General features: G+C 41.6%; 1 protein-coding gene across 6 annotated transcripts in view; it reads right to left on the bottom strand.

Moving 5' to 3' along the window:
* The window catches only part of PCCA (propionyl-CoA carboxylase subunit alpha), a 371,716-nt gene that overhangs the window by 42,733 nt on the left and 304,656 nt on the right, over nt 1-24,327 (bottom strand). For 5 of the 6 annotated variants that reach the window (XM_081297671.1, XM_081297670.1, XM_081297669.1 and 2 more), the window contains one exon: nt 19,408-19,461. In XM_081297671.1, coding sequence (XP_081153797.1) covers nt 19,408-19,461 — 54 coding nt within the window. Of the gene's footprint in view, nt 1-15,695; nt 15,864-19,407; nt 19,462-24,327 lie in introns of those variants that run through there. The other variant, XM_081297668.1, reaches the window with a different exon arrangement.

Consider the following 24,327-nt stretch of genomic DNA (forward strand, 5'->3'; position numbering starts at 1 on the left):
AGTTGCTCTCAGACAACAGCTGTGGCAACTAGAAAGTTCTAGGACCCCATCTCAATAAGGGAAATAAGACTTTACTCTTGGGTGTGAAATGTATTTCGACAATGCTAGTTGGACTTATTGAGTGATTACATGGTGCCAAGAACTGTACTGCAGTGTTAGGAATGCATTATCCTGTTAAATTCTCACTCTAGCCAATAAGGTAGATGGTATTATTACTCTCATTTTACAGCACAGGAAACTGCTGAGAAAGAGTAAATGAGGTTAAATCAAATGGTCAATAAATCCGTATCTGCCTGACCCTAAAGAGGTGGCTTCCACTGGTACCCTATAAACTTCCTTTTGGATACAAATAGATGGGATTATATTATATGAAATACAATACTGAAGTAATAACTATAACATTCCAAAGGAATTCAAGAAAGGAAGCAAGATATTTATATCCACGTGAAGAGATTTAAAATCACGAAGCTAAAAAATGGCAGAGGAAAGTGACAAACTTCAGAATCCAAAGACTTCATCCTCCTCCCTCATTTAACTTCCTTGCCCACCCCTCAACTCTGCGAATAGACCTCTGGATCCTTTCCTTTTGCAAAGGATAACATAGATAGGTGATTTTGTGTACACGGAATTTGGATTTAGCTGTACTGTGTACACCATCTGGTTGCCACTGGACACTATCTGTGGTTCATATGTCTGTCCTATTGAAATCAGCCCTTTTGCTTAGCACCCAGAATTTATTTGGAATTGGCTGGGGGGGAGGGTGGCACACAACTATAATCTCAGCAACTCAGGAGGCTGAAGCAGGAGGATCCCAAGTTTGAGGCTGGCAAGACCCTGTCTCAAAAGGAAAAATAAAAAAAGGACTGATAATGTGGTTCAGTGATAGAACACCCCTGGGTTCAACCCCCAGTATTGCAAAATAAATGAAAAAAAGAATATTATATATTGTGTGGTATATATTTCTAGTAACAGAAAAATATATATTTATGTCTTCCTCATTGTTATAAGAGTTAAGCTTACTTAAAAAAAACCAAACTACCAAATCACAGTTTTGCCTACTTGTGTGTTAACTGTGACTTCTTGGGGAACAAGGAGGAAGCTACAGGGAACATTTAAGAACAAGTTCTGCCTTCATGCCACCAAGGTGGGCACACCAAACACGACAGACAATACCAAGTGTTGGTGAAGATGTAGAAAAGCTGAGTTGCTCAGCCACTGCAAGGAATGGAAAACCGGCTGTCACTCTGGAAAACAGCAGTTCAACACAGAGACAGCTTATGCACGGCCCAGAAGTGACACTCCTGTGCATGCACCTCCCACGAAATGAACCCACGTCCATGCAGAAGGCTTCATGTGAATGTCACAGCAGCACTGTTTGTAACGGTCAGAAAGATAAAATGACCTACACGCCCATCAGCTGAAGATTAAAAGGGGGTACACACAATGGCATCATTTATATTCATGTTTTTATGGTATTCAGCCTTAAAAACACGTTGTGCAAAGACAAAGCTTTGCCATCAGCATTCTAAGTGAAAGAAGAGCGTCGCAGCAGGCCACATGCTCCTGCCTCCAGGGCCGTGAGGGCACAGAATTAGCAGAAACACACAGGCAGTGGCTGGAGAGCCGGGCGGTCAGAGTGACTGGGGCTTCCCTGGGGGATCACAACTGGTGTGGCGCTGGTTGCACAGCCCTGCGAATCCACTAATGCCACAGACCCGCGCTCTTCAAGTCAGTCAGTTCTAGAGGACTGAGTTCTATCTCCATAAAGCTGTTGGGGGAGTCCTTAAAGGCAGATCTAGAACATTCTCTACGAGTCAAGCTCATGAAGTCGTCCGACCACAGGCAAATGGACTCACAAGAAAACAGTTAACATGCAAAATGTCTACAAGAACAGCAACTCAAAGAGTGAGGCTGCAGTAAACTGAAGGCAATGGCATCCAAGGACGAATACTTAGAAGGTGTACTAAGAAGGTGTTGGTGCACCAGCTAGACCACACTGGGGCCGAGGTGGAGCTCAGTGGGACTGGGCTTGATTTCCAGCACCCAAAACACATGCAACCAAACCACAACCAAACAAGCAAACAAACCAAAACACCAAGATTTTTTTTTTACATACATAAAGGAAAAAATCTTAGAAATTCTACTTCTAAGTCAAATTAACTTATTTGCATTTCAAACTGAAGAACAAAAGAGATTTAGTTTACAATAGTTTGGGCCTATTTTAGACAGATATTTATTAAATATTTATTAAAATGCTTAAGCTTGAAATAGTACTATAGGCACCAGAAAGAAAACAAATATGAGCAATTCAATTCTATACCTTCTGTTCAATAAAACTTGCTTCTCCATGGCAGGTGGTACAGAGAATTCTACCCAGGGGGTTAATCAAAATTCCCTTAGAATAATTGAAAAGCATCTGCATTTTTTCCCCCAGAAACCACAAAAAAGTCACAGTAAGCAGATCATATAATCTTGATTATTAGCACGGAGCCTGTAGCAGCATAATGTGTTGTCCCCAGAAATTAAGTTACATACGCAGTGTCATCATGCAATAAGTCAGTGATGTCTCCCTTAATGAGACTGAAAAACTGGAGGAAATCAAGAGAGAGACAAGGCTGTGGTGAGTTGGTGTGTGGTGTTCTGCTGCTATTGTGAAGCAATCCAGTGCCTGATGCAGTCATGTGGGGCAGGGGTGCCGGGAGAGGCCTGGGGGGTCGCTGACCCCAACCTTTCATTTTACCACAGAAAACTGAGGTGTAGACAGGGATCACCCTGGGACTAGAAATGAGCTCTTTCAGGGCTCTTTTTAGGAGATTTTTTTCCCCCCTGAGTATACTCACTTCAGAGGGTGCTACCTAAGAAATGGGAAATTGGAACTTCTGAGAGTTACCCTGGGGGACCCCATGGCCACGCAGAGCCATGAGCCGTCTGTGAAGGTGTGTGAATCAAAGTGACCTGAGAGTCAGCCCAGGGGGATCAGAAGCAAAGTCCTGTGTAGTTTAGGTGGCCGAAGCCTTGTCTATTGCAAGAGTCCCTCCTGCGAGAAGACGGACAGCAACACTAAGGCCCAGTAGAAGGAGGACCCAGAGGTGGCCCCTGCAGGGAGGTGGAGATTTGCGGGGAGAGGGGTGGCACAGGTACACTAGGTCATTTCCATGTAAACCACACTAGTTCTGAAGCTATGCTAATGAGCATCCTGGTTAATGTGGAGGGCAGATTGGGCACTGGAAGAAACATGCCTCACCTCAACTCAATACATGCACATTGTGGTTCGGGCATCAGTCTCCGTGAGGCCACTGCTCTTGGACCTGGTCACACCCAGGTTTCCTGTGTACTAATCATGTTTTTAAACTGTGTTGGTATCTTAGGATGTTTTAACATTTTGGGGGGATTTGTGGCTCCAGGGAATGACTCATCCAGGGCTGGTTAATTCCTAAAGTTAGTAAAGACTTGCAAGAACCAGCTTACCAACCCCTTTATCTAGCTAGCCCTCACACCAAGCCATTATTCCTGCTGGCCCTAAATCATTCCGGAGTCAGGCACCAGGGCGACTAGGGACCACCCCCCGCCCCCTAAAGCCCCCAACATCATTCATCTTGCCAATCCTAAGCTATCACCTTTCCCAAGGGAACCCCAAGAAGGCTTATCTTAGTTTTTTTTGCTGCTGTGACTGAAAGCTCTGACCAGAACAGCTGTAGAGGAGAAAGTATTTGAGGGCTCATGGTTTTAGAGGTCTCAGTCCACTGACAGCTGGCACTATTCCTCAGGTCTCCAGAGAGGCAGAACAACATGGTGGAACACTGTGGCGGAGGGAAGTAGCTCACATGATGATCAAGAAGGAGAGAGAGAGAGAGAGAGAGAGAGAGAGAGAGAGAGAGAGATTCCACTTGCCAGACACAGATATAAGTCCCCAATACCCACCTCCTCCAGCCACACCTTACCTGCCTCAATCACCACTCAATCCCATCAGGGCTTTCATTCACTAAGTGGTTAAGGCTCTCACAACCCAATCATTTCCTCTTTGAATCCTCTCACACTGTCTCACAATGAGATTTTGGGGGACACCTCACACCTAAACCTACTCCTGCTTTAGCCTGGCTCTTTTCTTTTTTTAATGGCATTCACCTCTCCACCCGTGCATTCATAAATTAAATCCATAAATTAAAATCCACAAGTACATTTCCCAGCACCCCGCAAAGTCAACTCCAGGTCTGTATGGCCACCGCGGGCCAGACTGCAGACGAGACTTCGGGGAGCGGCCCAGGGACAGGGCCCAAGAGCACCGCCCTGCCCTCCCTGCAGCCCTGACGTCTGCTGGCAGACCCAGGTTCAGGGAGAGGTCCTCAGTGCGCACGCGTGGAGCCACAGCATGTGTCCACACGGGTCTGTTTTCAGTAAGTTGGTGAACTGATAAACAAGCATTAAATTGATCTTTACTGTAAGTAACAGTGGCATTAGCAAAGATGATCACAATAAAAAACTATTGATGGGTGAGCGTGAACTATGAAGTTTGTTCTTTTTGAAAAGCAATTTAGATACAGTGAAGATATATTCAAAAATCATCCTTTGGATCATTGCTTCAGGCAGTGATAGAGAGATGACCCTCACTTAAAGGAATACTTTGGTCATAATTCTGGGCAGACATAAAGGGTCACACCAATAGCCACAAAACACGTGACTTAGCTAGCCCTCTCCAACCCGACCAAGACGCTGGCAGCCTTCTTTATTCACAAGTTATGGTCGGAGTGAGACCAGCCTACTGAATGCAGGAGAATCAGCGGTGGGGCCCAAGTCAGAGCGCGTCAGGAGTCTCCGAGACCTTCAGGAAGGGCTGGGAGATGGTCACAAACACTGACAGATGGATGAGCCCAGACTTGTAGTGGCGCCACTTACGGCTTTTCAACTCACAGTAGACACAGGGCTGCGGGTATTGAATGTGGGTCTTCTCCTGGGCTAGTGGTGGCCCGCACAATCACTGCCTGCGATGCTGGGCAGCAAGTGCCGTCCCAGTCAGCCCCAGAGCACGGGGGAAGGGCCATGCACCACAGCGCACTGGGTGCTGAGGCCTGATATGCAGAGGGTGAGGGGATGGAAGGCAGGATGGGTTTGCTGGGACACAACTCCTGGTCCCCAGGAGTAACTGCAGCACTGGACCCTGACTGTTCTACATCAGGGGCTCCACTCTGGCACTACTGACATTGTAGGTGGACTAATACTTAGTCACAGGTTGTCCTGGGCATGGTAGGATGGCTGTCAGTCTCCTGGCCAGCTGCCATTAGATTCTGGTGGCACCTCACCACTCATCACAGCCAGTCTGCAGACATTGCCAGACGTCCCCTGAAGAGCAAAACTGCCCCCGATGAGAACCACTGGGAACCATTAGACTTGTAGGACTCCAGCACGCTGCCAGGCACATATTTAAACACTGTCCGTGCCATTCCTAAAATCCTTTAGGAGGCCTCAGAAACAGAGAAGTGGGTTTACTTCCCCTGACCCACTCCCCATCTGGCCGTCAGGCATCACAAGGAAGAGTGGGGCCACTGGTAGAACTAAATCCCAACCCCCAGCTGCCTGTGAGAAGAGGCCACGTCCACCTTCAGGACTGGCTTGATCCCTAGCTGCCCTTTCTACATGAACCACTCGGAGCCAATCACTTCATTTCTGTAGGTGTGTGACAGAGGCATTATCTACGTGTGAAATGAAGGTTCTGCGGGCGCCCTTCATAGCTGTGAGAATTCAAGGAGACACCCAGACACAACTCACTGGGCACGCTGCAGGCACTCCCACATGGTCTCCTTGACCACCCCCCTAGTAAAGGCTGGTCTAACAAGTGGCTAGACAGGAAAGGGGTGGGCGATGCCTTGGACATGGCGAACTCTAAGGGTAACTGTTAGGAAGGACTTACACAGTGTTTATTTCTCTAATCCCTAAAAAGACAAGGATTCTATTTCAGACAAGGGCACTTTGCCGCATCACTGTGTCCCCACACGCTTGGTAATTAGCTTAGGTAATTAACACTGATACCTTAGGAATCACCTTAGCTGTTTCCCTACTACCTTGAAAATTTACACCATTCAAAAGATACATGCAGCTGGAGAAAGATACCTCCCAGAAACACATACCCCAGACAGTGACTATGGTTCAGCTTCCTCAATTCTCCTCAGGTATCCTGCCACATATTTCCACAAAATATCAAGTAGCTGAGCAATTAAATGGTAGCTGAAAAAGAACAGGCAAGCACTGCTTCACACATGCCTGTGAGGTGTCGCCTGTAGCCTACTCTGTTTGATACACCTCACTGGGAAGATTACAGGACTTCCACAAAATTGAGGACCAGATGAAGAGAAGCAGCTGGTATAATACGTATTTAACTGCGCACTCTCACTGTTGACGCAGAATGTGAGTGTCTATGGCAAACAGTGACAGGCCATCTATCTGTTCTAATGGTAATAAGAACCTAAGTCACACAAGGCCATGCCACAAGCTAGGATTTGCCCTAGATTCCATGAGTGGCTGTCTATGGCACATCTGGTCTATGACCAGTATGAGGAAGATTAAGAAAAAGATCCTTATACACCTCCAAATAACTAAAACAAATGTTCATTCCTAAAGCAAATTAGGCCGGGTACAGTTCGTCATTTTCTTTATAAGGTGATCAAGTAGTGACAGTGTGAATGATACTGATAAGTTTCAGACCCATAAGAATCTCGATGTTTCATCTCTCACATAGATTAGTGAAATGGGAGAGAAACTCTACAATCCCAGCTTTACGTCCACCCAGTCATTCAATTGGGTGCAATTATGTTGGTCTCCAAATCCCCAGCTTCAGCCCTCCAGGCTACTTGGCAATGTCTGGGAGAAGATGTTTTGGCTCTTACATCTGGGGATGTGACCAGGTGGCAGAGGCCAGGGCTGCTGAGGTCAGTTTTATGTGACACAGAATCACCCAGTACAAAATGTTCATGCTGCCAACGTGGAAAAGCCCAGCTCTGGGCAAAACCAAAATGATCTCTGTCATGGGTGTAAGGCTTCAAAACTCTGACTAAATCAAAGGAACTGGGCAAATGATAAGTAAATTTAGAAGACAGAGTAAATGATAACTCTGGATTTAATTATACCTTAGATCCTATCACATTCCTCCTGGGTAACAACCTGCACTGTCAACATACCCTTACTCAAATGCATGTCCCAGTCTCTTATGGTAAGAATATTCCAGAGCATTGTTCCTATGCTGGGCTCAGAATACCAGCAGTACAAGGTGCTCTTCAGTGTCAATTTACTGGGCTCTATACTAATTCTACACTAATTGTCAAAATGCAGTCCAAATCCTAATCTTGGTGTTCCTGAAACTGTTTTCTACAAACACAGACCCCAGGCCTCACCTCAGGACTACGGAGTTAGCTTTTCTGAGACTAGAACCTGGGAATCTGCATTTCAGCTAGCTTCCTGGGCGATTCTTATGCATGATGAAGTTTAAGAATCACTGACTTACATGTGGCTTCTATAAGAAAAGCACTGACATTTCTACATTGTTTTCACTGTAAATTAAACAGCATAAGCAAAGAATTCATAGCCATGACAGATCAATGACATACAGCAATGTAGCACAGGGCCTAAAATACCTATCTAACCCATCGCCTTCAAAGTGAGGCTGGTGCGAGAAGGTCTCACTGGCACCATTATCAAATGCCCTGTCTCAGAAGCATTTGCCTTTCCAGTCAAAAAGATTTTAAGCAGCAGTGTTCAAATACAATGTCCCAAAGTCTTTGTACATGATGTCTGGCCAAGATGTGTTCTTTATGTTCTCCATTATTCTTTAGCAAAACAGATGTTCTTAAACATCTTGATTCCATATATATATATATATATATATATATATATATATATATATATATACTTTAAAATTGGAATTTAATGACAAATAATACATTCTCTGTGTTAAGAGGGCATAGCCATTGGATGAACAAAACTTTGGCTTTTCAAATAAAAAGAAAATATTTTTCCTTAAATTTGTTTGTTCACTAAGCATCAAATTGTGGACTCAATTGAAATCACAATTTCAGATAATATCTCCCAGCAAGAAAGGAAAAAATGTGAGTCTCATGTAGCAAAGGGAGAGTAGAAAGCGGAACTATTAAGACACCAAGTACCTGCTATTTTTAGGCATTTTACAGACATTTTCTTATGTTCCCTTGTCACCTCCATAAAAACAGATAATGTCTGTCTTACTGATGAGAAAATGGAGGACCAGAGAGGTTAAGTAACTTGTTCAAGTTCACAAAGCTAGTAGATGGGAAATCTGAGACTCAAACACAGGAAGTCTGTGTTTATATTCCTGTCTGCATCAATATTCACTAACAGTGGTTCATGGAAATTTCTTGTGAACATGTAACTCAGTAATCCCAAAAGTTTTAAATTGGTAACATTCCAAAGGATATTATATCTCTGATTGTTTCTACTAACTCTCAGGTGCTCTATGGCTTATTCATCAGAAAATGAATGGAACTAAGTCAGCTAATAGATATAGAAGTACTCTAAAACCCTAAATCATTGTACAAATATAAGGCATTGAGTTATTTATTAAAATGGGCTTTATTTTGAGGATCTTTTGCAGATGGCAATAGAATATTGAGATACTTTGAAATAATTAGTGACACCTTAGGGTGGAGATATTGTGCAATCATGAATAATGTAAGTGATAATAATATGAATGATCTGGATAACAGGGAAGGGGATAATTTTGCAGATGACTCCATTAGGGAGGTGGGCATTTCTCAGAGTTCCACTCTGAGAGTTTCCCTTGCCTCCTGGGTCAACCTCACCTCCTACATGGCCTCACCTCCTGGTGATGGAGTGCTAACTCATATGCTCACTTTTCATCTTTTTCCTGATCTCCCCAAAAGAAATGCCCCTTGCAACTCTGGTGTCCCTCTGGCATTTCAAACTTAAAACAGTTAAAATCTACCTCATCTACTCCACCTCCTCTCTTCCCTTCTTCATCCTTCCCTTCTTCCTGGGAATCAACAGGCAGAAGGTATTCAGAACATCTGGAGATACTGTGTCCCTCTTCAATCAAATCCTGCAATGAAACTCAATGTCTAGAAGACACAGCCTGTTATGGGTCAGATGTGAGGTGTCCCCCAAAAGCTCCTGTGTGAGACAATGCAAGAAGGTTTAGAGGTGAGATGACTGGGTTACAAGAGCCTTAACCCAACCAGTGAATTAATCCTATGATGGGGTTAACTGGGTGGGAACTGAAGGCAGATGGAGTGTGGCTGGAGGAGGTGGGTGTCTGGGGATGTGACTTTGGGGTTAATATTCAGTCCTTGCTGAGCAGAACTCTCTCTCTGCTTCCCTCCACCACAAGATGTTCTGCCTCACCTCAGGCCCTGAGGAATGGAGTTGGCCATCTATGGACGAGACCTCTGAAAGCATGAGCCCCCAAATAAATTTTGCTCCTTAAAATTGTTCTTGTCAGGTCTTTTGGTGACAACAGTGAAAAAACTGACCAGAATACAGCCCGGTCTCCTTGGCAGAGTCCTTCATCACCTAGCCCCTGCTATTCCACGTCCACCTCCCAAACAAACCTTTGCTCCCTACCTGCCATCCTCACTGGACTGCCTGCTTTTCCTAAAACACCCGGGGCACCCACAGGCCTCAGTGCCTTCATTTATCTCCCTTCTCTTTCTCTCCCATTCGTTTCTGAACCTCTCTCTTCAGGCTTTTGCAGATGCTGATCCCCATTCTCTGAAATGCTTTTCCCTCTTACAAACATGATTCATCCCCAAAGTTGTGGCCTGAGCTAACCAGGTCCATTAGGGCTGGTCATGGTTCCTCCACATCCTTTATCCAAGCCCTGAAACACCTCTCCTTCACACACATCTCTTATTGTTCCTATTACACTAGACATGATGAGCTGCTCCCAATTCTCTATCCACAGGGGCCAGTGGGCTAGCTGGTGGCAAGAATATTTTTTTCCTTTGATTTGCCCAAACTCAATGTCTGACGCATGGTAATTGATCACTGTAGGATAATGACTGAGTGCCACCGCAGCATTAAATGTTAGGCCTCATGCTCATTATCAAAATGTGAAGTCTAATAAGATGTGTAGGGCAGAATCTTTTTCACCAGGTTTGTGGCAGGACCACTTCTGTGTCTGCTGAGGGACTGCTTATAACTTATAGAGCACAGAAGTCTGACAAAGTTTATTTTTAGAAGATACGTAATCAAGAATACATGATGTCATTACTACTCCAAAGAGTCAGTATTTTCATTTTCCAATTATTTGGATTCCAAACAAATGGAGTCTATACTATTAAAATTCAATGTCCATAAGTGAATTCTTCAGAAGCAGCAGAACTTTTTGATGTTTATGTATCTATAAATATGAATGATGCAGATTTCAGGCCCTGTGATGTAGATGACAAGATACAGCCCAAGCTTCAGCTCTTGCTAATTAAACGAATCAATTAAAAGACTGCAGTTGCAACTGCTGTTCTATAGTAGCAATAACAACCCCACAGGGAGGTCTTTCACTACATTAAAATGCTGTCCTCCACAACTCCATCGGATATTATTAGAAGCAGTTATTTGTGTCTTGCTGTCATATTAGTAGCAAAGGCAAATTATGGAAATATGCAGACCAGAATGGTCCCAGTATGAGATCAGGTTGGGTTTTCAGCCTCCAAGGGAACAATTGCTGAAATTCCAAATTTCCCCAAAGTTCTTTAATGGAACTGATAAATCTATCAGCACAGCATCCATTTAGAAGCCAGGTAAGGGTCACATATTTACATACTTTCCTGCTAAGCTGATACAATTCAACGAGATGAATTATCATATTAAGTTTACCCTCCTGAGTTAAACTGATGGAGTTCAAAATTGTTTTCGATGGTTGTCATTAATCGCTGTTACTTCATAAATGCTTACTTTGAAATCTAATTGTGCTGGTGTATCAAGGGTCATATTAATAGCATTCTTAATGGTAAATCTTTGTAAAACATGTTTATTCTACTGATATTATCACTCAAGCTCTCAAGGCTAATAAGAAATAAAGTATATTTATTATCAATAAAAAACTTAATTTAAAATGTACAATTTGAGATTTAAATTAGCTTTAAGAACTTGAGCATCATTTGGTTTCATTAAGATCTCTGGCTAAGCTTCAAAGACATAGAATTTGATAATTCTTCAAGAGTCTTTGGGTGGCTGCCAATATCACGGCCATAAAGAGGCTGCTCATTGAGTCTAAGTTTATCTTTCCTTTTGGGCAATTGGCATTGTTTTTGCAAGGAAAAAAATTTCAATCTCTCCGAAATATGTTTGCTTTAATATCCCAGTGCTTTAAAAATTAAATATAAATTTAATAATAAATAAACAATGGCCAGAATAAAAAATTTAAATAAAATGGCAATTTTTACATTCTTAAAGTAATTTGTTAAAAAGCCTACCCTTATTGTTTAGCCTAGTTCAAGTAAAGAATTCTGGTTTAGCAAAACATGATCTCTTCCGTTCTTTGCAAGCTCTTACTGATGTACTCAGACACACAGCTTCACCAAAAATGTGTGTTAGTCCGTTTTTCATCATTGTGACCCAAATATCTGATACAAATAAGTCGAAGGAAGAAGGTTTTTTTGGGCTCCCAGTTTACAGAGGTTTTGGTCCACTGTCGGCTGGCTCCATGACTCTAGGCCTGAGGTGATGCAAAGCATCATGGGAAAGGGCTAGCAGGGAAAGCTGCTCAGCTCATGGCGATGAGGAAGCAGATGAGGAAAGGGGCTGGGGGCCAGGGACAAAGCATGACCCCTGAAGACACACCCCAGTGACGCACGTCCTCCACCCAGGCCCCACTTCCTACCGTTACACCATCTCCCAACAGCCCATTCCAACTATGAGCTCATCAATAGATCTTTAGTCCCCTAATGAGGTCAGAGCCCTGGTGAACTAGTCATTTCTCAAAATGCCCCCTCTGAATGTTTCTGCACTGATGACCAGGCCTTCAACTCAGATCCAAGCCATAACAATAAGCAGACTGAAACACACACACACACACACACACACACACACACACACACACAAAACCAGACAATGAACTATCTGAAGTAGGCCCAGGTATCCTAGAAACATCTGGGACAGGCAGCTCACCAACTGTGTATGGACCAAATGCCTGTGACCCCACCCCCACACTCATATTTTGAGGCTCTAACCCCTGATGAGACAGTATCTGGAGATGGGAGTGACTAGGCCAGATGAGGCCCTGAGGGTGGGACTCAGGAGGGAACGAATACCTCTGCAGGAAGAAGGGAGACCAGAGCTCGCTCATTCTCTGCCACGTGAAGACACAGCTAGAAAGCCACCCACAAGCCAGGAAGAGAGGCCTCCCCAGCCACTGAACATGCTGCTCATTATTCTTGAACTTGCCAGAATCATGAGAAATGAATGTCTGTTGTTTCAGCGACCCTGGTCCACGCATTTGTCACACAGCCTGAGATGACTTACATGAACAACTGTGCCTGGCAGCCTTCTGGAGAAGGCAGTGGAGCAACTCACTCTTAAGGAACTTTGGTGGACTTCAAAGCCAAAAAAGCTGGTTTTGCATCCGGATTCTATCAGTTATTAGAACAGAATAGTTACTTAACTTTCTTATATTATCATTGTTATTAATTATTGTTGCTATTATAATAATGATATATCATAATGATATATATCATAATGATAGTGTTTTGGTTTTAATGGTGGTGCCGGATATCATGCTTACATTTTTCTTTTTCTGCACACTTAAGAATGCACACCCATTGTTGATGTTCTGGCACGTCTGAGCTGGGAAGGTGACTTCAGTTATGTGCGAGATAACCGGCATGAAAATACTTGGGAAATAAATGGCAGACCTCAAGTGAGGTCTCAGTAAAGCATACACTTAAGAAGGACCACTGCTAACATGTATTTCTAGATAAATTTTCTCTTTTCATATATATCAAAAAAGCTTTCAGGTCTACATAAAATGTATATGGTCTGGGCAGTGCCATCTAAAAAAAAATCATGTCCCCGAGAACCTCATGAGTATGGTCTTACTTGGAAACAGCCTTTGGAGATGTGCATGGTCAGGATGAGGCTTTGCTAGATGAGGGTGAGCCCCATCTGGTAACTGGTGTCCCTGGAGTCACACGAATGAACACACAGAGACATGGGAAGACCATGTGACAACACAAGAGGAGACTGGAAGGACACAGCTAGAAGCCAAGGAACACCAAGGACTGCCAGCAACTACACAAGCCAGGAGAGAGGAGAGGATGAAACAGACTCTCCCTGAAGCCTTTCAGGAGGATCAACCTGCCCACACTTGGGCTTTAGAAGTCTGCCTCCAGAGTGGTGAGAGAAGACACTGCTGCTGTTTCCAGCCTTCTGGTAGGTGATAATGTGTGGCAGCAGCCCCAGACAGCTCCTACAAACTACACACACACACACACACACACTATATATATGTATATATATATACACACACATATATAAATACACACACACACATACACTATATAAGTATATATATAGTGTATGTGTGTACACACACACACTCCTACAAACTATAATTTAGGAGTAGGAGTGTGATGAGGTTGATAGACTAACTAAAGTTAAATTTTTTTTTTTTTAAAGAGAGAGTGATAGAGGGAGAGAGAGAGAGAGAGAGAGAGAGAGAGAGAGAGAGAGAATTTTTAATATTTATTTTTTAGTTCTCGGCGGACACAACATCTTTGTTGGTATGTGGTGCTGAGGATCGAACCCGGGCCGCACGCATGCCAGGCGAGCGCGCTACCGCTTGAGCCACATCCCCAGCCCGTTAAATTTTAACTATACTTCAAACAGCATGATAGAAAGGAGACCTCAGGTTTGGATTGAAAGTTCTGAGCATAGGCTTTACGGTCAACAGAATACACTTATTGAATCTCAAATCTATGCCCCTTACATGCATCTGAAATCTATTAAAGTGGACATGAGGTTTTATAAATAGAAGATGGGCCTTTATGTTCCTTTATTATTAAGGTTAGCTTCAGCAACTGAAGGCTGGGGGTGGCAATGCTCAGCCCCACTCTTCACCCACAGACCAGGACAACAGAGTCGCATCCGTGCTACAGCTTCCAATGGGAACACAACAGGGGCCTTGAGAGCTCCCATTTGGCTTTTGGGCGTCTCTGACCAGGAAGTGACACTCATCACTATAAGGAGACAAGTCTCCATGGGTCTCTCACGTTTTTCCACTTCTTATGAGTGAAACATCAATTGTTCCTTGCTCTGTGGGATGAGTGTAGACTGAAACAAAGGGAAAGTATGAAGAGTGCCCATTATAACAGCCTCGGCTTCGCAGCTCGGCGTTCCTCTCCTCCGGTGCCGCCCCCAGTGTGTGCAGGCAACATCTCCCTCTCTCCCTGCATCACCCCAGGGGAATGTAGCTTCAGGGCAATGGAGCAAAAATGAACCTCTGGCCACTGTTTCTGTCCTAATCAACTGTCCTTTACTTCTGACCCTGGAGTCTCATGTTTTCCAGCATTCTCCGTGAAATTGTAGCAGATCAATTTGGCATCTTACAAGTAAGGGAAATCTCAGACTGCTCGCAGTTCTTGACAGTTGCTTCTATCTGTAACTCAGAGTCAGAACTTGTCATATGCTCCCCAACCTGATTCTTTCTGCCTTATTAAAAATCCTAACAACATACAAATGGACTAAATCCATATAACTATGCAGTGTCACCCCACGTGTGCCTGTAGGACACGGTACCCATGTTCAGAAATGCTCATGGCAGCACTAAGAATTATGGCAAAAAGCTGGAAACTGCTCAGCTTATCAACACAAGAACAGTCTGCTTGGCTGTGGGTACAAATGAATTCCAGCTGCATGCAACGGGTCTCACAAACAAGGCCCAGCAGAGAAACCAAGTCATGGGACATTAGAGAATATAACCCTGTGTGTGTCTGGTTTGAAAGCAAATATGTGGAAAAATTATAAAGAAAAGAAAGAATGATAAATACAAAATCAGGAAGAAATTTCCCATGGTAGGGAGTGACACCAGAAATCTTCAAAAGTCATGGTAATTTCTAAAAATAAATTCTATAGTGGGTACATGGGAATTTATCATTATTCTTTAAAGCTTACAAATGTATTATAAACTTTTATTTATTTGTCATGATTATTTGGGGAGGCAGTGAGAATTGAACCCTGGGGTGTCTAACCACTGAGCCACATCATCTGCCATTTCTTATGTTTTATTTTGAGATAGAGTTTCCCTCAGTGGCTGAAGCTGGCCTCAAACTTGTCATCCTCCTGCCTCAGCTTCAGTAATTGCTGGTATTACAGGCATGTGTCACTGTGCTCAGCTTATAAAATGTTCTTTTAAATGTACTTGTACAATTATGTGAAACATATTTATAGTATTTTGTAATATGTAATGTCATCTAATAAAACCAAGTTTTTAAAGGCTACTGTTATTAATACTCAAAAACCCCAACTTTAATAGAAAATTCTACAAGGATTCTCACAAAGACGATGCATACTTGGGGCCTCACCTCTACCACGGGACTATCGCTCCTGACCTGTGTCCTTGCTGCTATGTCTGCTTTGGACACCTTCCACTGAAGCAGCACGTGACAGCGTCAGCCAATCTCCATCTGTTCTGACAGTCCATGAACTGCACACCGTTTCTTCTCTTCCATACTAACCCACTACTGCTTATAATACACAGGGAGAAATTCAATGCAACAAACTACCTGGGCCTCCAAATCGCTGTGCTGAAGAATTGTGTCAGGACTGGATTCCTTCTCTGTGTAGAGTGGACCCAGAGCCTCTGGACACCCCAGCAAACAATCTCTTACTTTCTGGGGGGGGGGGAAGGGAACATCAGCCACATGAAACTCTCATTTTCATTTTCATTTTTTCAGTTGACATTCGTTGGCAATTTATTAGAGGTGTGTGTGTGTGTGTGTGTTTAATTCTTTCTTTCTCTCTAGTCTGTTTGGGTGCCTAATGTGAGTGAAAGGGAATAAAATGAAAGGGCATCTGCTGATGGAATGAGGGCTGGACTGAGGGGAGGACTCTGGGCAACCTCCTTTGCGCTGACCGCCCTTGGGTGGGTCACACCGTCTCTTCTGATGCCAACTTTCCTTATCTGAGGAAGACAGATTAGCTCAACTCTAAGGTCCCAAACACCCCCACACTTACTGTGTGTGTGTGTGTGTGTGTGTGTGTGTGTGGTGCTGGGGATTAAACCCAGGGCCTCGTGCACACGAGGCAGGCACTCTACCAACTCAGCTATATCCCCAGCCCCCCACGCTTACTTTTTTAAAAAATATTTTTTAGTTGTAGTTGGACACAATACCTTTATTTCACTTATTTATTTTTATGTGTTGCTGAGGATCGAACCCAGGTTCCCGCACATTCGAGGCGAGCCCTCTATCGCTGAGTCACAACCCCAGCCCCCTACACACTTACTTTTAACACATTTTTTTCTATATTATTTTTCTCATTTTTCTTTTAAAAGTCTGATACTTAGATCCCACAAAAGCAACTTTATGTAATACACTCTTATTTTTATTATATAAAAGTCAACGGCACTCATTCACTGAACCAATACCTACAAGGTCCTGTTCAGAGCACTGCACCAAATGACAAAAAGCCTATGCCCATGGAGCTTGCTACATGCAAGGGAAGACAGACAATCAATGCATCAAAAAATGCATGTATACTGTGTCAAACAGTGATAGTTGCTAAAGAAAAAGAAGAAAGCAGGAAGGGGGAAAATAAAATGTCAGAAAGGGTGATTAAGATTATGAATGAGACCAGGTGTGGTGAAGCAAACCTGTCATCCCAGCTACTCAGGAGGCTGAGGCCGGAGGATCCAAGTCTGAGGCAGTCTGAGCATCTTAGTGAGGACCTGTCTCAAAATAAAATGAAAAGGGCTGGTGCTGGAGCTCATGGTAGAGCCCTGCCTAGCAGCTGAGTGGTACAGCCCCTGCCTAGCAGTTGATGCTCTGGGCTCAATCCCTGGCACAGAACAGCAAGAAAACAGCAGACGTGTAGGCAGATGTTCCTAACAGTCACGACAGAAGAAGGGTGAGTGCAGAGCCCCTGAGGAAGGAGCCGGCCATGTCTGAAGAGGAGCAAGAGGCCGAGAAATCTTCATTTATACAGAATCACTGTCCTACTACTTCAGCAGTGGATCAGGGGCACTGCGTGATTCTATCTCTGAACAAAGAGCCACTGTAAAGAACTAAACACCTCTAAGGGATGGGATACTCACTTCTGTGATGGTTAAATTTATGTGTCCACTTAGTGAGACGACAGTACTCAGGTATTTGATAAAATGTCATTTCAGATGCATCTGTGAGGGTATTTTCTGGATGAGATGCACATTTAAATCAGTGAACCTGGAGTAAGGTGGATCATCCTCTATAATGTGGGTGGGCTTCATCCAATAATTTGAGAGTCTTCATGGAAAACAATTGACCAACAAGGAGCAATCAGTCAGAAGATGGCCTTCGGGGGGATTGAACTGCACACTTCCACTATCTCCATCTGAATGGCCTACCCTGAAGGCCAGGACTTGCCATCCATCCACAACTGAGCAAAGCAATTCCTTAAAATCAATCAATATCAATTTCTCTTTCTACACACATGTGGGTGCGTGCGCACACACACTCACACTCCCCCATTGGATTCAAATCTAATATAGTTTCTCATGAAATACATCTCAATAATAAAGTTTTTGTTTACAAATAAGTATGCATTATTTTATAAGAATAACCATAAGCCTTAGGTTCAATACCTAAAATTTAGGTTACAATCAATGAGCTAGAGCCTGAATATACATATACTTTGTATATATAAACTTCACATACATCTTTGTGCATATATAAATGATGAAGTGCTCTGTGAATATATATTATAATATCCTTCCCATCTCACTGGGTGCAAAATCATTGCATTTTTTAATTCAAGCCACAGGCCTCTCTGATATTCTCAATAAACTCATCCAGCTACCAGAAACTTGCTATGCGAATATATATCCTGAACAATGTACCCAAAGGACATGAGTAGACATTTCTCATATTATAAATAATACTTAGTAAATGGATATGTGAAAAATATTCAAAGACAGTAGCAATAAATACAGAAGTGAAAATTAAAACAATAATGTGCTTTTCTAAAAAATATTCTGAAATTTTTAATGCTACTAATAATTATAAATTATATGTGAAAATAGTAATACTTAATCAAGCAAACCTCTTTTTAGCTAATAAACAATTTAGAAAACTATAAAACCAGTGAGAGAGTGCAAAGTAGTATTCTAATATATAATGGGTAGGGTTCTAAAAAGATATAAAATAACTAGAAAATGTATAATGAACCATAAAAATATTCATGGCTTTGATTATGTTTAGGAAGAAATGTATCAAATATTTTTTAATCTATTATTTTCATTTATATATGACAGCAGAATGCATTACAATTCTTATTATATAGAGAGAGCACAATTTTCATATCTCTGGTTGTATACATAATATATTCACACCAACTTGTGTCTTCATACCTGTACTTTGGATAACAATGATCATCACATTCCATCATCAAGAAATGTATCATATATTTTTTAAATATCTTATACTTATTTGAAAATAATTAAAACATCAAAGAAGTAAAATACATTAAGGTGCTCATCATGATACCATTTGTAAAGGAAAAAAAAGTATAGTAGCCTACACCTAACAGTTGAGATTCGTGGATAAATAAAATGTCACATCTATCCATCATAATGTTAAATATAGCTTTATTTAAATGATGCTTATAACTATTTTATAACATTATCTAAAACAATAGGATTTAGACAAAAATTAATAAAAGTAGGATACCCATCATAATGTTAAATATAGCTATATTTAAATGATGTTTATAATTATTTTATAACATTATCTAAAACAATAGGATTTAGACAAAAATTAATAAAAGTAGGATTATCATTAAATTTCATTAGAAAGTTAGATTTAAAAGGACCTTATAGAGAAAGTTAAAGAAAACTGAAGGGGATAAAGGTCAAGCTCACTGTTTTCAAAAGCAACTTTATGTAATACACTCTTATTTTTATTATATAAACACAGAGAAAGTTTTTAATAGAAAAAAGTACTTAAAATACTCAACAAGTTAATTTTTTAAAAAATATGTTCTCATAAGAAGTGTCTATGAAAATTCTATCATGGAAACTGCTCTAACACATTAAGGCATGTGCTTCTTGTACAAACATCTTACTTTACCAGCAAACTAAACCCACAATGAAGCCAGGTTGAAACTCATGGGCTGAAACTAGCCAAATACTACTTTTGTCTCTAAATTAAGAGAATACACAAATAATTCTTCTTCTGTACTTACCACTGTGCCAAGAAACTGAATGCTCATGTTTCCACCAGCTTCTCGAGAAAGACACTTAAAAAAAAAAAAGTATAAAATGAATGTGCGCCCACCCAGAACCTTGGACATGAGTATTCACGACAGGCAAACACCGGCATGTCCATCAACTGATGATGAAGAAACACAGCACAGTACACGTCCACACAGTGGAACAGTGTTATGTTACTAAATAATAAAAAGGAATGAAATACAGCACATGCAAAAACAGCAGGAGTCACCAAGGAACATGCATGGCTCCATCTAGTCAAAATGTCTAGAATAGAAAGTGGATTAGTGGTTGCCTCAGGGAGGAGTGTTGGGAGGAGACGGGGTAACTGCTAATTGGCATGGGGTTTGTTTTGGGATGTGAAAATGTTCTAATAACACTGGGGGTGACAACTATGTACTCTGAACAGACCAGACCCCACTGAATTGTAATTTTAAATGGGTAGAATTAGATGGCATGTGAACTGTATCTCAATAAAGTTATTAAAATAAATTAGTATTTGTTTAAACCAACCATGAAAACAATGTAATTCATTTGTGTCCAGAGAAAAATGAAAAAACATATTTCACCTTTACACTATACATTTATCTAAAGTCAAATATGATCAAAGCAAATACATTACTATTTACATGTATCTTTCTTGTTTAAACTTGTTAAAAAGTCAAAATATTGCTAAAAATGGCTGACTAAATAGTTTACTGAAAGTAAATCAGACTTTTCAGATCGTTCTCTTGGGAAAAGTGCTCTATTTAATCCTAATGCGTTCCTCAAATTTTTCCTTTTTCTGTACTAATCAGAGATGCCCCAGGAGCTTCAAATGAAGCAGTTCTAAATCAGAGATGGCCCAGGAGCTTCAAATGAAGCAGTTCTTCCAGCTGCCGGCTGATGATTGGCTCACAGCAGCCCCAGCAACATCTAGCTGATTGGCTCCTCTGTGGTGATGCTCATTGGAGATGCTCATTGAGCTGTTTCCCCGCCCTTTCAGACTGCCAGCTGATGAGCTACTATGATTTAAAAGTTCCCAGAAGTCCTGGAGAGACTTAGTGGCCTTCGCTGAACTGCATGCCATGAACTATTACAAATGTATCTTAATTAAACTCCTTTTCCAAAAGTGCAAGTTTACTAACATTAAGCTCTGAGTTCACTAGAGCAATGGGACCTCGAGAGACCCTCCAGAGTTCAGCTAAGCCTGCTGCTCCTTGACAGGGGGAGGCTGGAGAAACGAGGAGGAAAATGGTTAAATGCAAAATGTTTCCCCCACTTGCAAATATTGCAAGTGATTTCATAAAACATCCTCAGCTGGCAGAGAAGGCAGCATCCTACAGAACAGGGTATTCAATATCCATGCTCTCACTTGGGCCCTTTTAGTTCACTTCTAAGAATTAATACTAAGGAAAAAAAATTATGGACAGGCACAAAAATAAGGCTACAAATATGGTATCACCCTGTAGTTCATAGAACTGAAAAATGTCGGGTAATCTCAAGGACTAGCAAAAGGAGTCATGACATAAATTACGGTATATCCACAAAGACATCTGAAAATGTTAAAGATGCAAAACATGTTCACACAGGTAAGACTATCCCTTATCCAAAATGCCTGAGACCAGAAATGTTTCTGAGTTGGGGGTTTTTGGTTTTTGCTTTTTTTGGACTTTGGAATATTTGCATAGAGTATACTGGTTGAACACTCCTAATCCCCAAAAACAGCACTCAAAAAGGTTTTGAGTTTTCAAATCAGAGATGCTAAACCTGTAGTATATTTCAAAGTGCAAAAAGAAAGAACTAAACAGTTTGTTAGAATAAGTCTCATAAAGAAACTCCATATAGTATAGAAAATTCTAGAATAAATAATGTACATAAAACAATTTATTTCTGGGAAATTTAGTTGATCTTTTTCTTTTTCACTTACCTGTTTCTCCTTTTAAATGAACATGGATAAGTGAATAAAGGCAAAAAGAGACAAAAAGAACACAGAATAGAATAAAATAAAGTATTTCCTTAGTGTTCAGTGAAAGGTTCAATGAAGACCTGAGTGGAAGCTTAGATCTGATACTGGGGCTTCTTCTATAGTCCTCATTCTCACTGCCATCAACCCATGGACCACCATGTGTAGCGCTGCTGGCTAGCCTTCTAGGAGGCTAAGGAAAAGACAGCACAACTTTAAATAAGTATAATTCAGCATGATGAATCCACTGTACAAGATGTACAAGGTACTGTGGGGTAAAAGACCAACTAAATGCCTGAAAAGTTAAAGAAGATTTGTGGATAAATATTAGAGCTGGTATTCAAAAAATGGATAGAATACAACCATTCAGAACACAGAATAGAGTTTCTTGAAAAATTAAAAATAGGACTACCTTATGATCCAGCAATCCTACTACTGGTTTTATATTCAAAGGAATTGAAATCAGTATGTTGAAGAGATATTTGTACTCTCATGGTTCATTGAAGCATTATTCATAACAGTCAAGATCACCAATGGATGAATAAAAAAATTCTGTAATATACATGATAGAATACTATTTTGTCTTAAAAACTAAGAAAATCACTTGTCCTTTGTAACAATAAAGTTGATGTTGGAAGACAGTATGTTAAGTGAAATAAGATAAACACTGAGGATCTCATTTCCATGTGAAATCTAAAACAATTGAACTCACAGAAGAAGAGAGTGTGATGTGGCTCATTTGGTAAAGTGCTGCCTAGTGTGGGAGAGGCCCTGGGTCTAAGCCAGGAAAAAACCCAGATGTGTGGTACACACCCATAATCTCAGCGGCTCAGGAGACTGAGGCAAGAGGATCGCAAATTCAAAGCCAGCCTCAGCAACTTAGGAAAGCCCAAAGAAACTTGGTGAGACCCTAGCAATGAAAACTAAAAGGGTGGTGATGTGGCTCATTGGTTAAGTACCCCCAGGGTTCAAGTGCTGAAATGAAAATAAATAGTAGTAGAAAATAGAGGTTGGTTACCAGAGGTGGAGAGTTAGTGGTCAAAGGATATAAAATTTCAGTTAGCTCAAGAGGTCCATTTTGCAACATGGTAGACACAGTAATACAGTTGGTGACAATATATTATACTACTGAAGATAGCAAGAAAAATTTTAAATGTTCTGACCAAAACAAAAAAAAAAGTCAGTATGTGAGGTAATATATATCTTAGCTTGATTTAGCTATTCTGTAAAGTCTACATTCTTAAATATAACATTTTTGGGTGATAAATAGACACATTTTTGGCAATAAAAATAATTTTTCTGAAATGAGCAGGTATTCTCAAACAGGAAGTAACAGAGAAACTTTTGTGCTAATGGATTTTATGCCAATTTCAGATTAAAAACAAGTACAGTATATTTAAGGAAAGTTGAGGAGCTCAGTGTGGGCAGAGAGAGGGTTGGCTGAAGAATGGAAATGACAAGAAAGAAAACAGCCAAGGACATACACAGACAGGTCGCTCTCTCTCTCTTTTTAAAAAGTTTATTTTACTTGTTAATTTTTTTATGTGGTCCTGAGGATGGAACCCAGGGCCTCACACATACTAGGCAAGTGCTCTACCACTGAGCCTCAGCCCGAGCCAACAGCCAGGTCTGTCTTGTCCAGGGCAGCTCATTGTTGATAAAGTTCTTATCCTTAAGAGCTGGGGTGTGGCAGGTCTATGTTGTAGAAAGACGATGGCAAGATTGAAGAGTGGGGACAGAGAGGAGTCAGAGACCGAGCAAAGCCGCTGGAAACCTGAGAGGTAAGCAACTCTGATGGTTGGGGCTTGAAGAGCACCTGAACCCAAAGATGATCTCCGTTTTGTTTTACAGACAAGGGACCTAGCACACAGGAAGGTTAGAGCAACCTGCCTGCACTGGTGCTGCACAGGACTCACACCCCTGCTCTGCCTGTGTGGATGCAGTATCTACACAGTGCCTTACACTTGATCGTCAATTAGATGGAGAGTGGTTTTTTTTTTTTAATGTTTTTTATAGTAGATGGACAAAATATCTTCATTTCATTTTTATGTGGTGCTGAGAATGGAACCCAGTGCCTCACATGTGTGAGGCAAGTGCTCTACCAACTGAGCTATACCCCAGCCCTAGATGGAGAGGTTTTGAAGGTCAAGGATCAATTCTTACACTTTCTCCTCCATGCCAGCAATACCCCATCAAAGCTGTAGAAATAAAAACCTAAGAGCAATCTTCACCCAAATTCTTTAGTTTTTACATACTATGAAAAATAAAAATAAGTTATATATCCTTTGATCATCTAACATAGACATTTGGCTGGGGAGAAGTACAGGTAGCTGCTAAGAAATCAGGGAAAGGGGTAGTGCACAACAGTCTGGACTATGGACAGGTGATTAATGAACATGCCTGCCACCACATTCCTGAGGTTCAGAGTAGTGAGGAAATACCCTGTGACAGCACCCCATTACTATCAGCCACAGACTTTCCCCAGTAGGGGTTAAATTTTCTGTCCTTGGCAGCCTAGGTCAGAAAGAAGAGCCACAGGGCACAGTTCATATTTTAGGTGGGTGGTAACTGGGCATTAAATTCAAGGGCACTTAACCACTGAGCCACATCCCCAGCCCTTTCTTTTTCTTTTTTTTTTTTTAACTTTGAGACAATGACTCCCTAAGTTTTTGAGGCTGGCTTCAAACTTGTGACCCTCTTGCCTCAGCCTCCTAGGCAGCTGGGATTACAGGTGTGCATCACCACACCCAGCCTCACACTCCATTCTTTAACTTCCTTCTCACCCAGTATCTTACCCAGTATCTAATTGGCAAATCCATTGCCAATCTTCTCTGCCCTCCACCAAAAATACATGTCACATTTGTTCCCTTCCTATCTCCACTGCTACCATCTTGATGTAATTTAGAGGTCAGGAAACTTTTTCTGTAATGGGCCATACAGTAAACATTTT

Source organism: Spermophilus citellus (genome assembly GCF_964194105.1).
Source record: "Spermophilus citellus genome assembly, chromosome: 1".
NCBI classification, from domain to species: domain Eukaryota; kingdom Metazoa; phylum Chordata; class Mammalia; order Rodentia; family Sciuridae; genus Spermophilus; species Spermophilus citellus.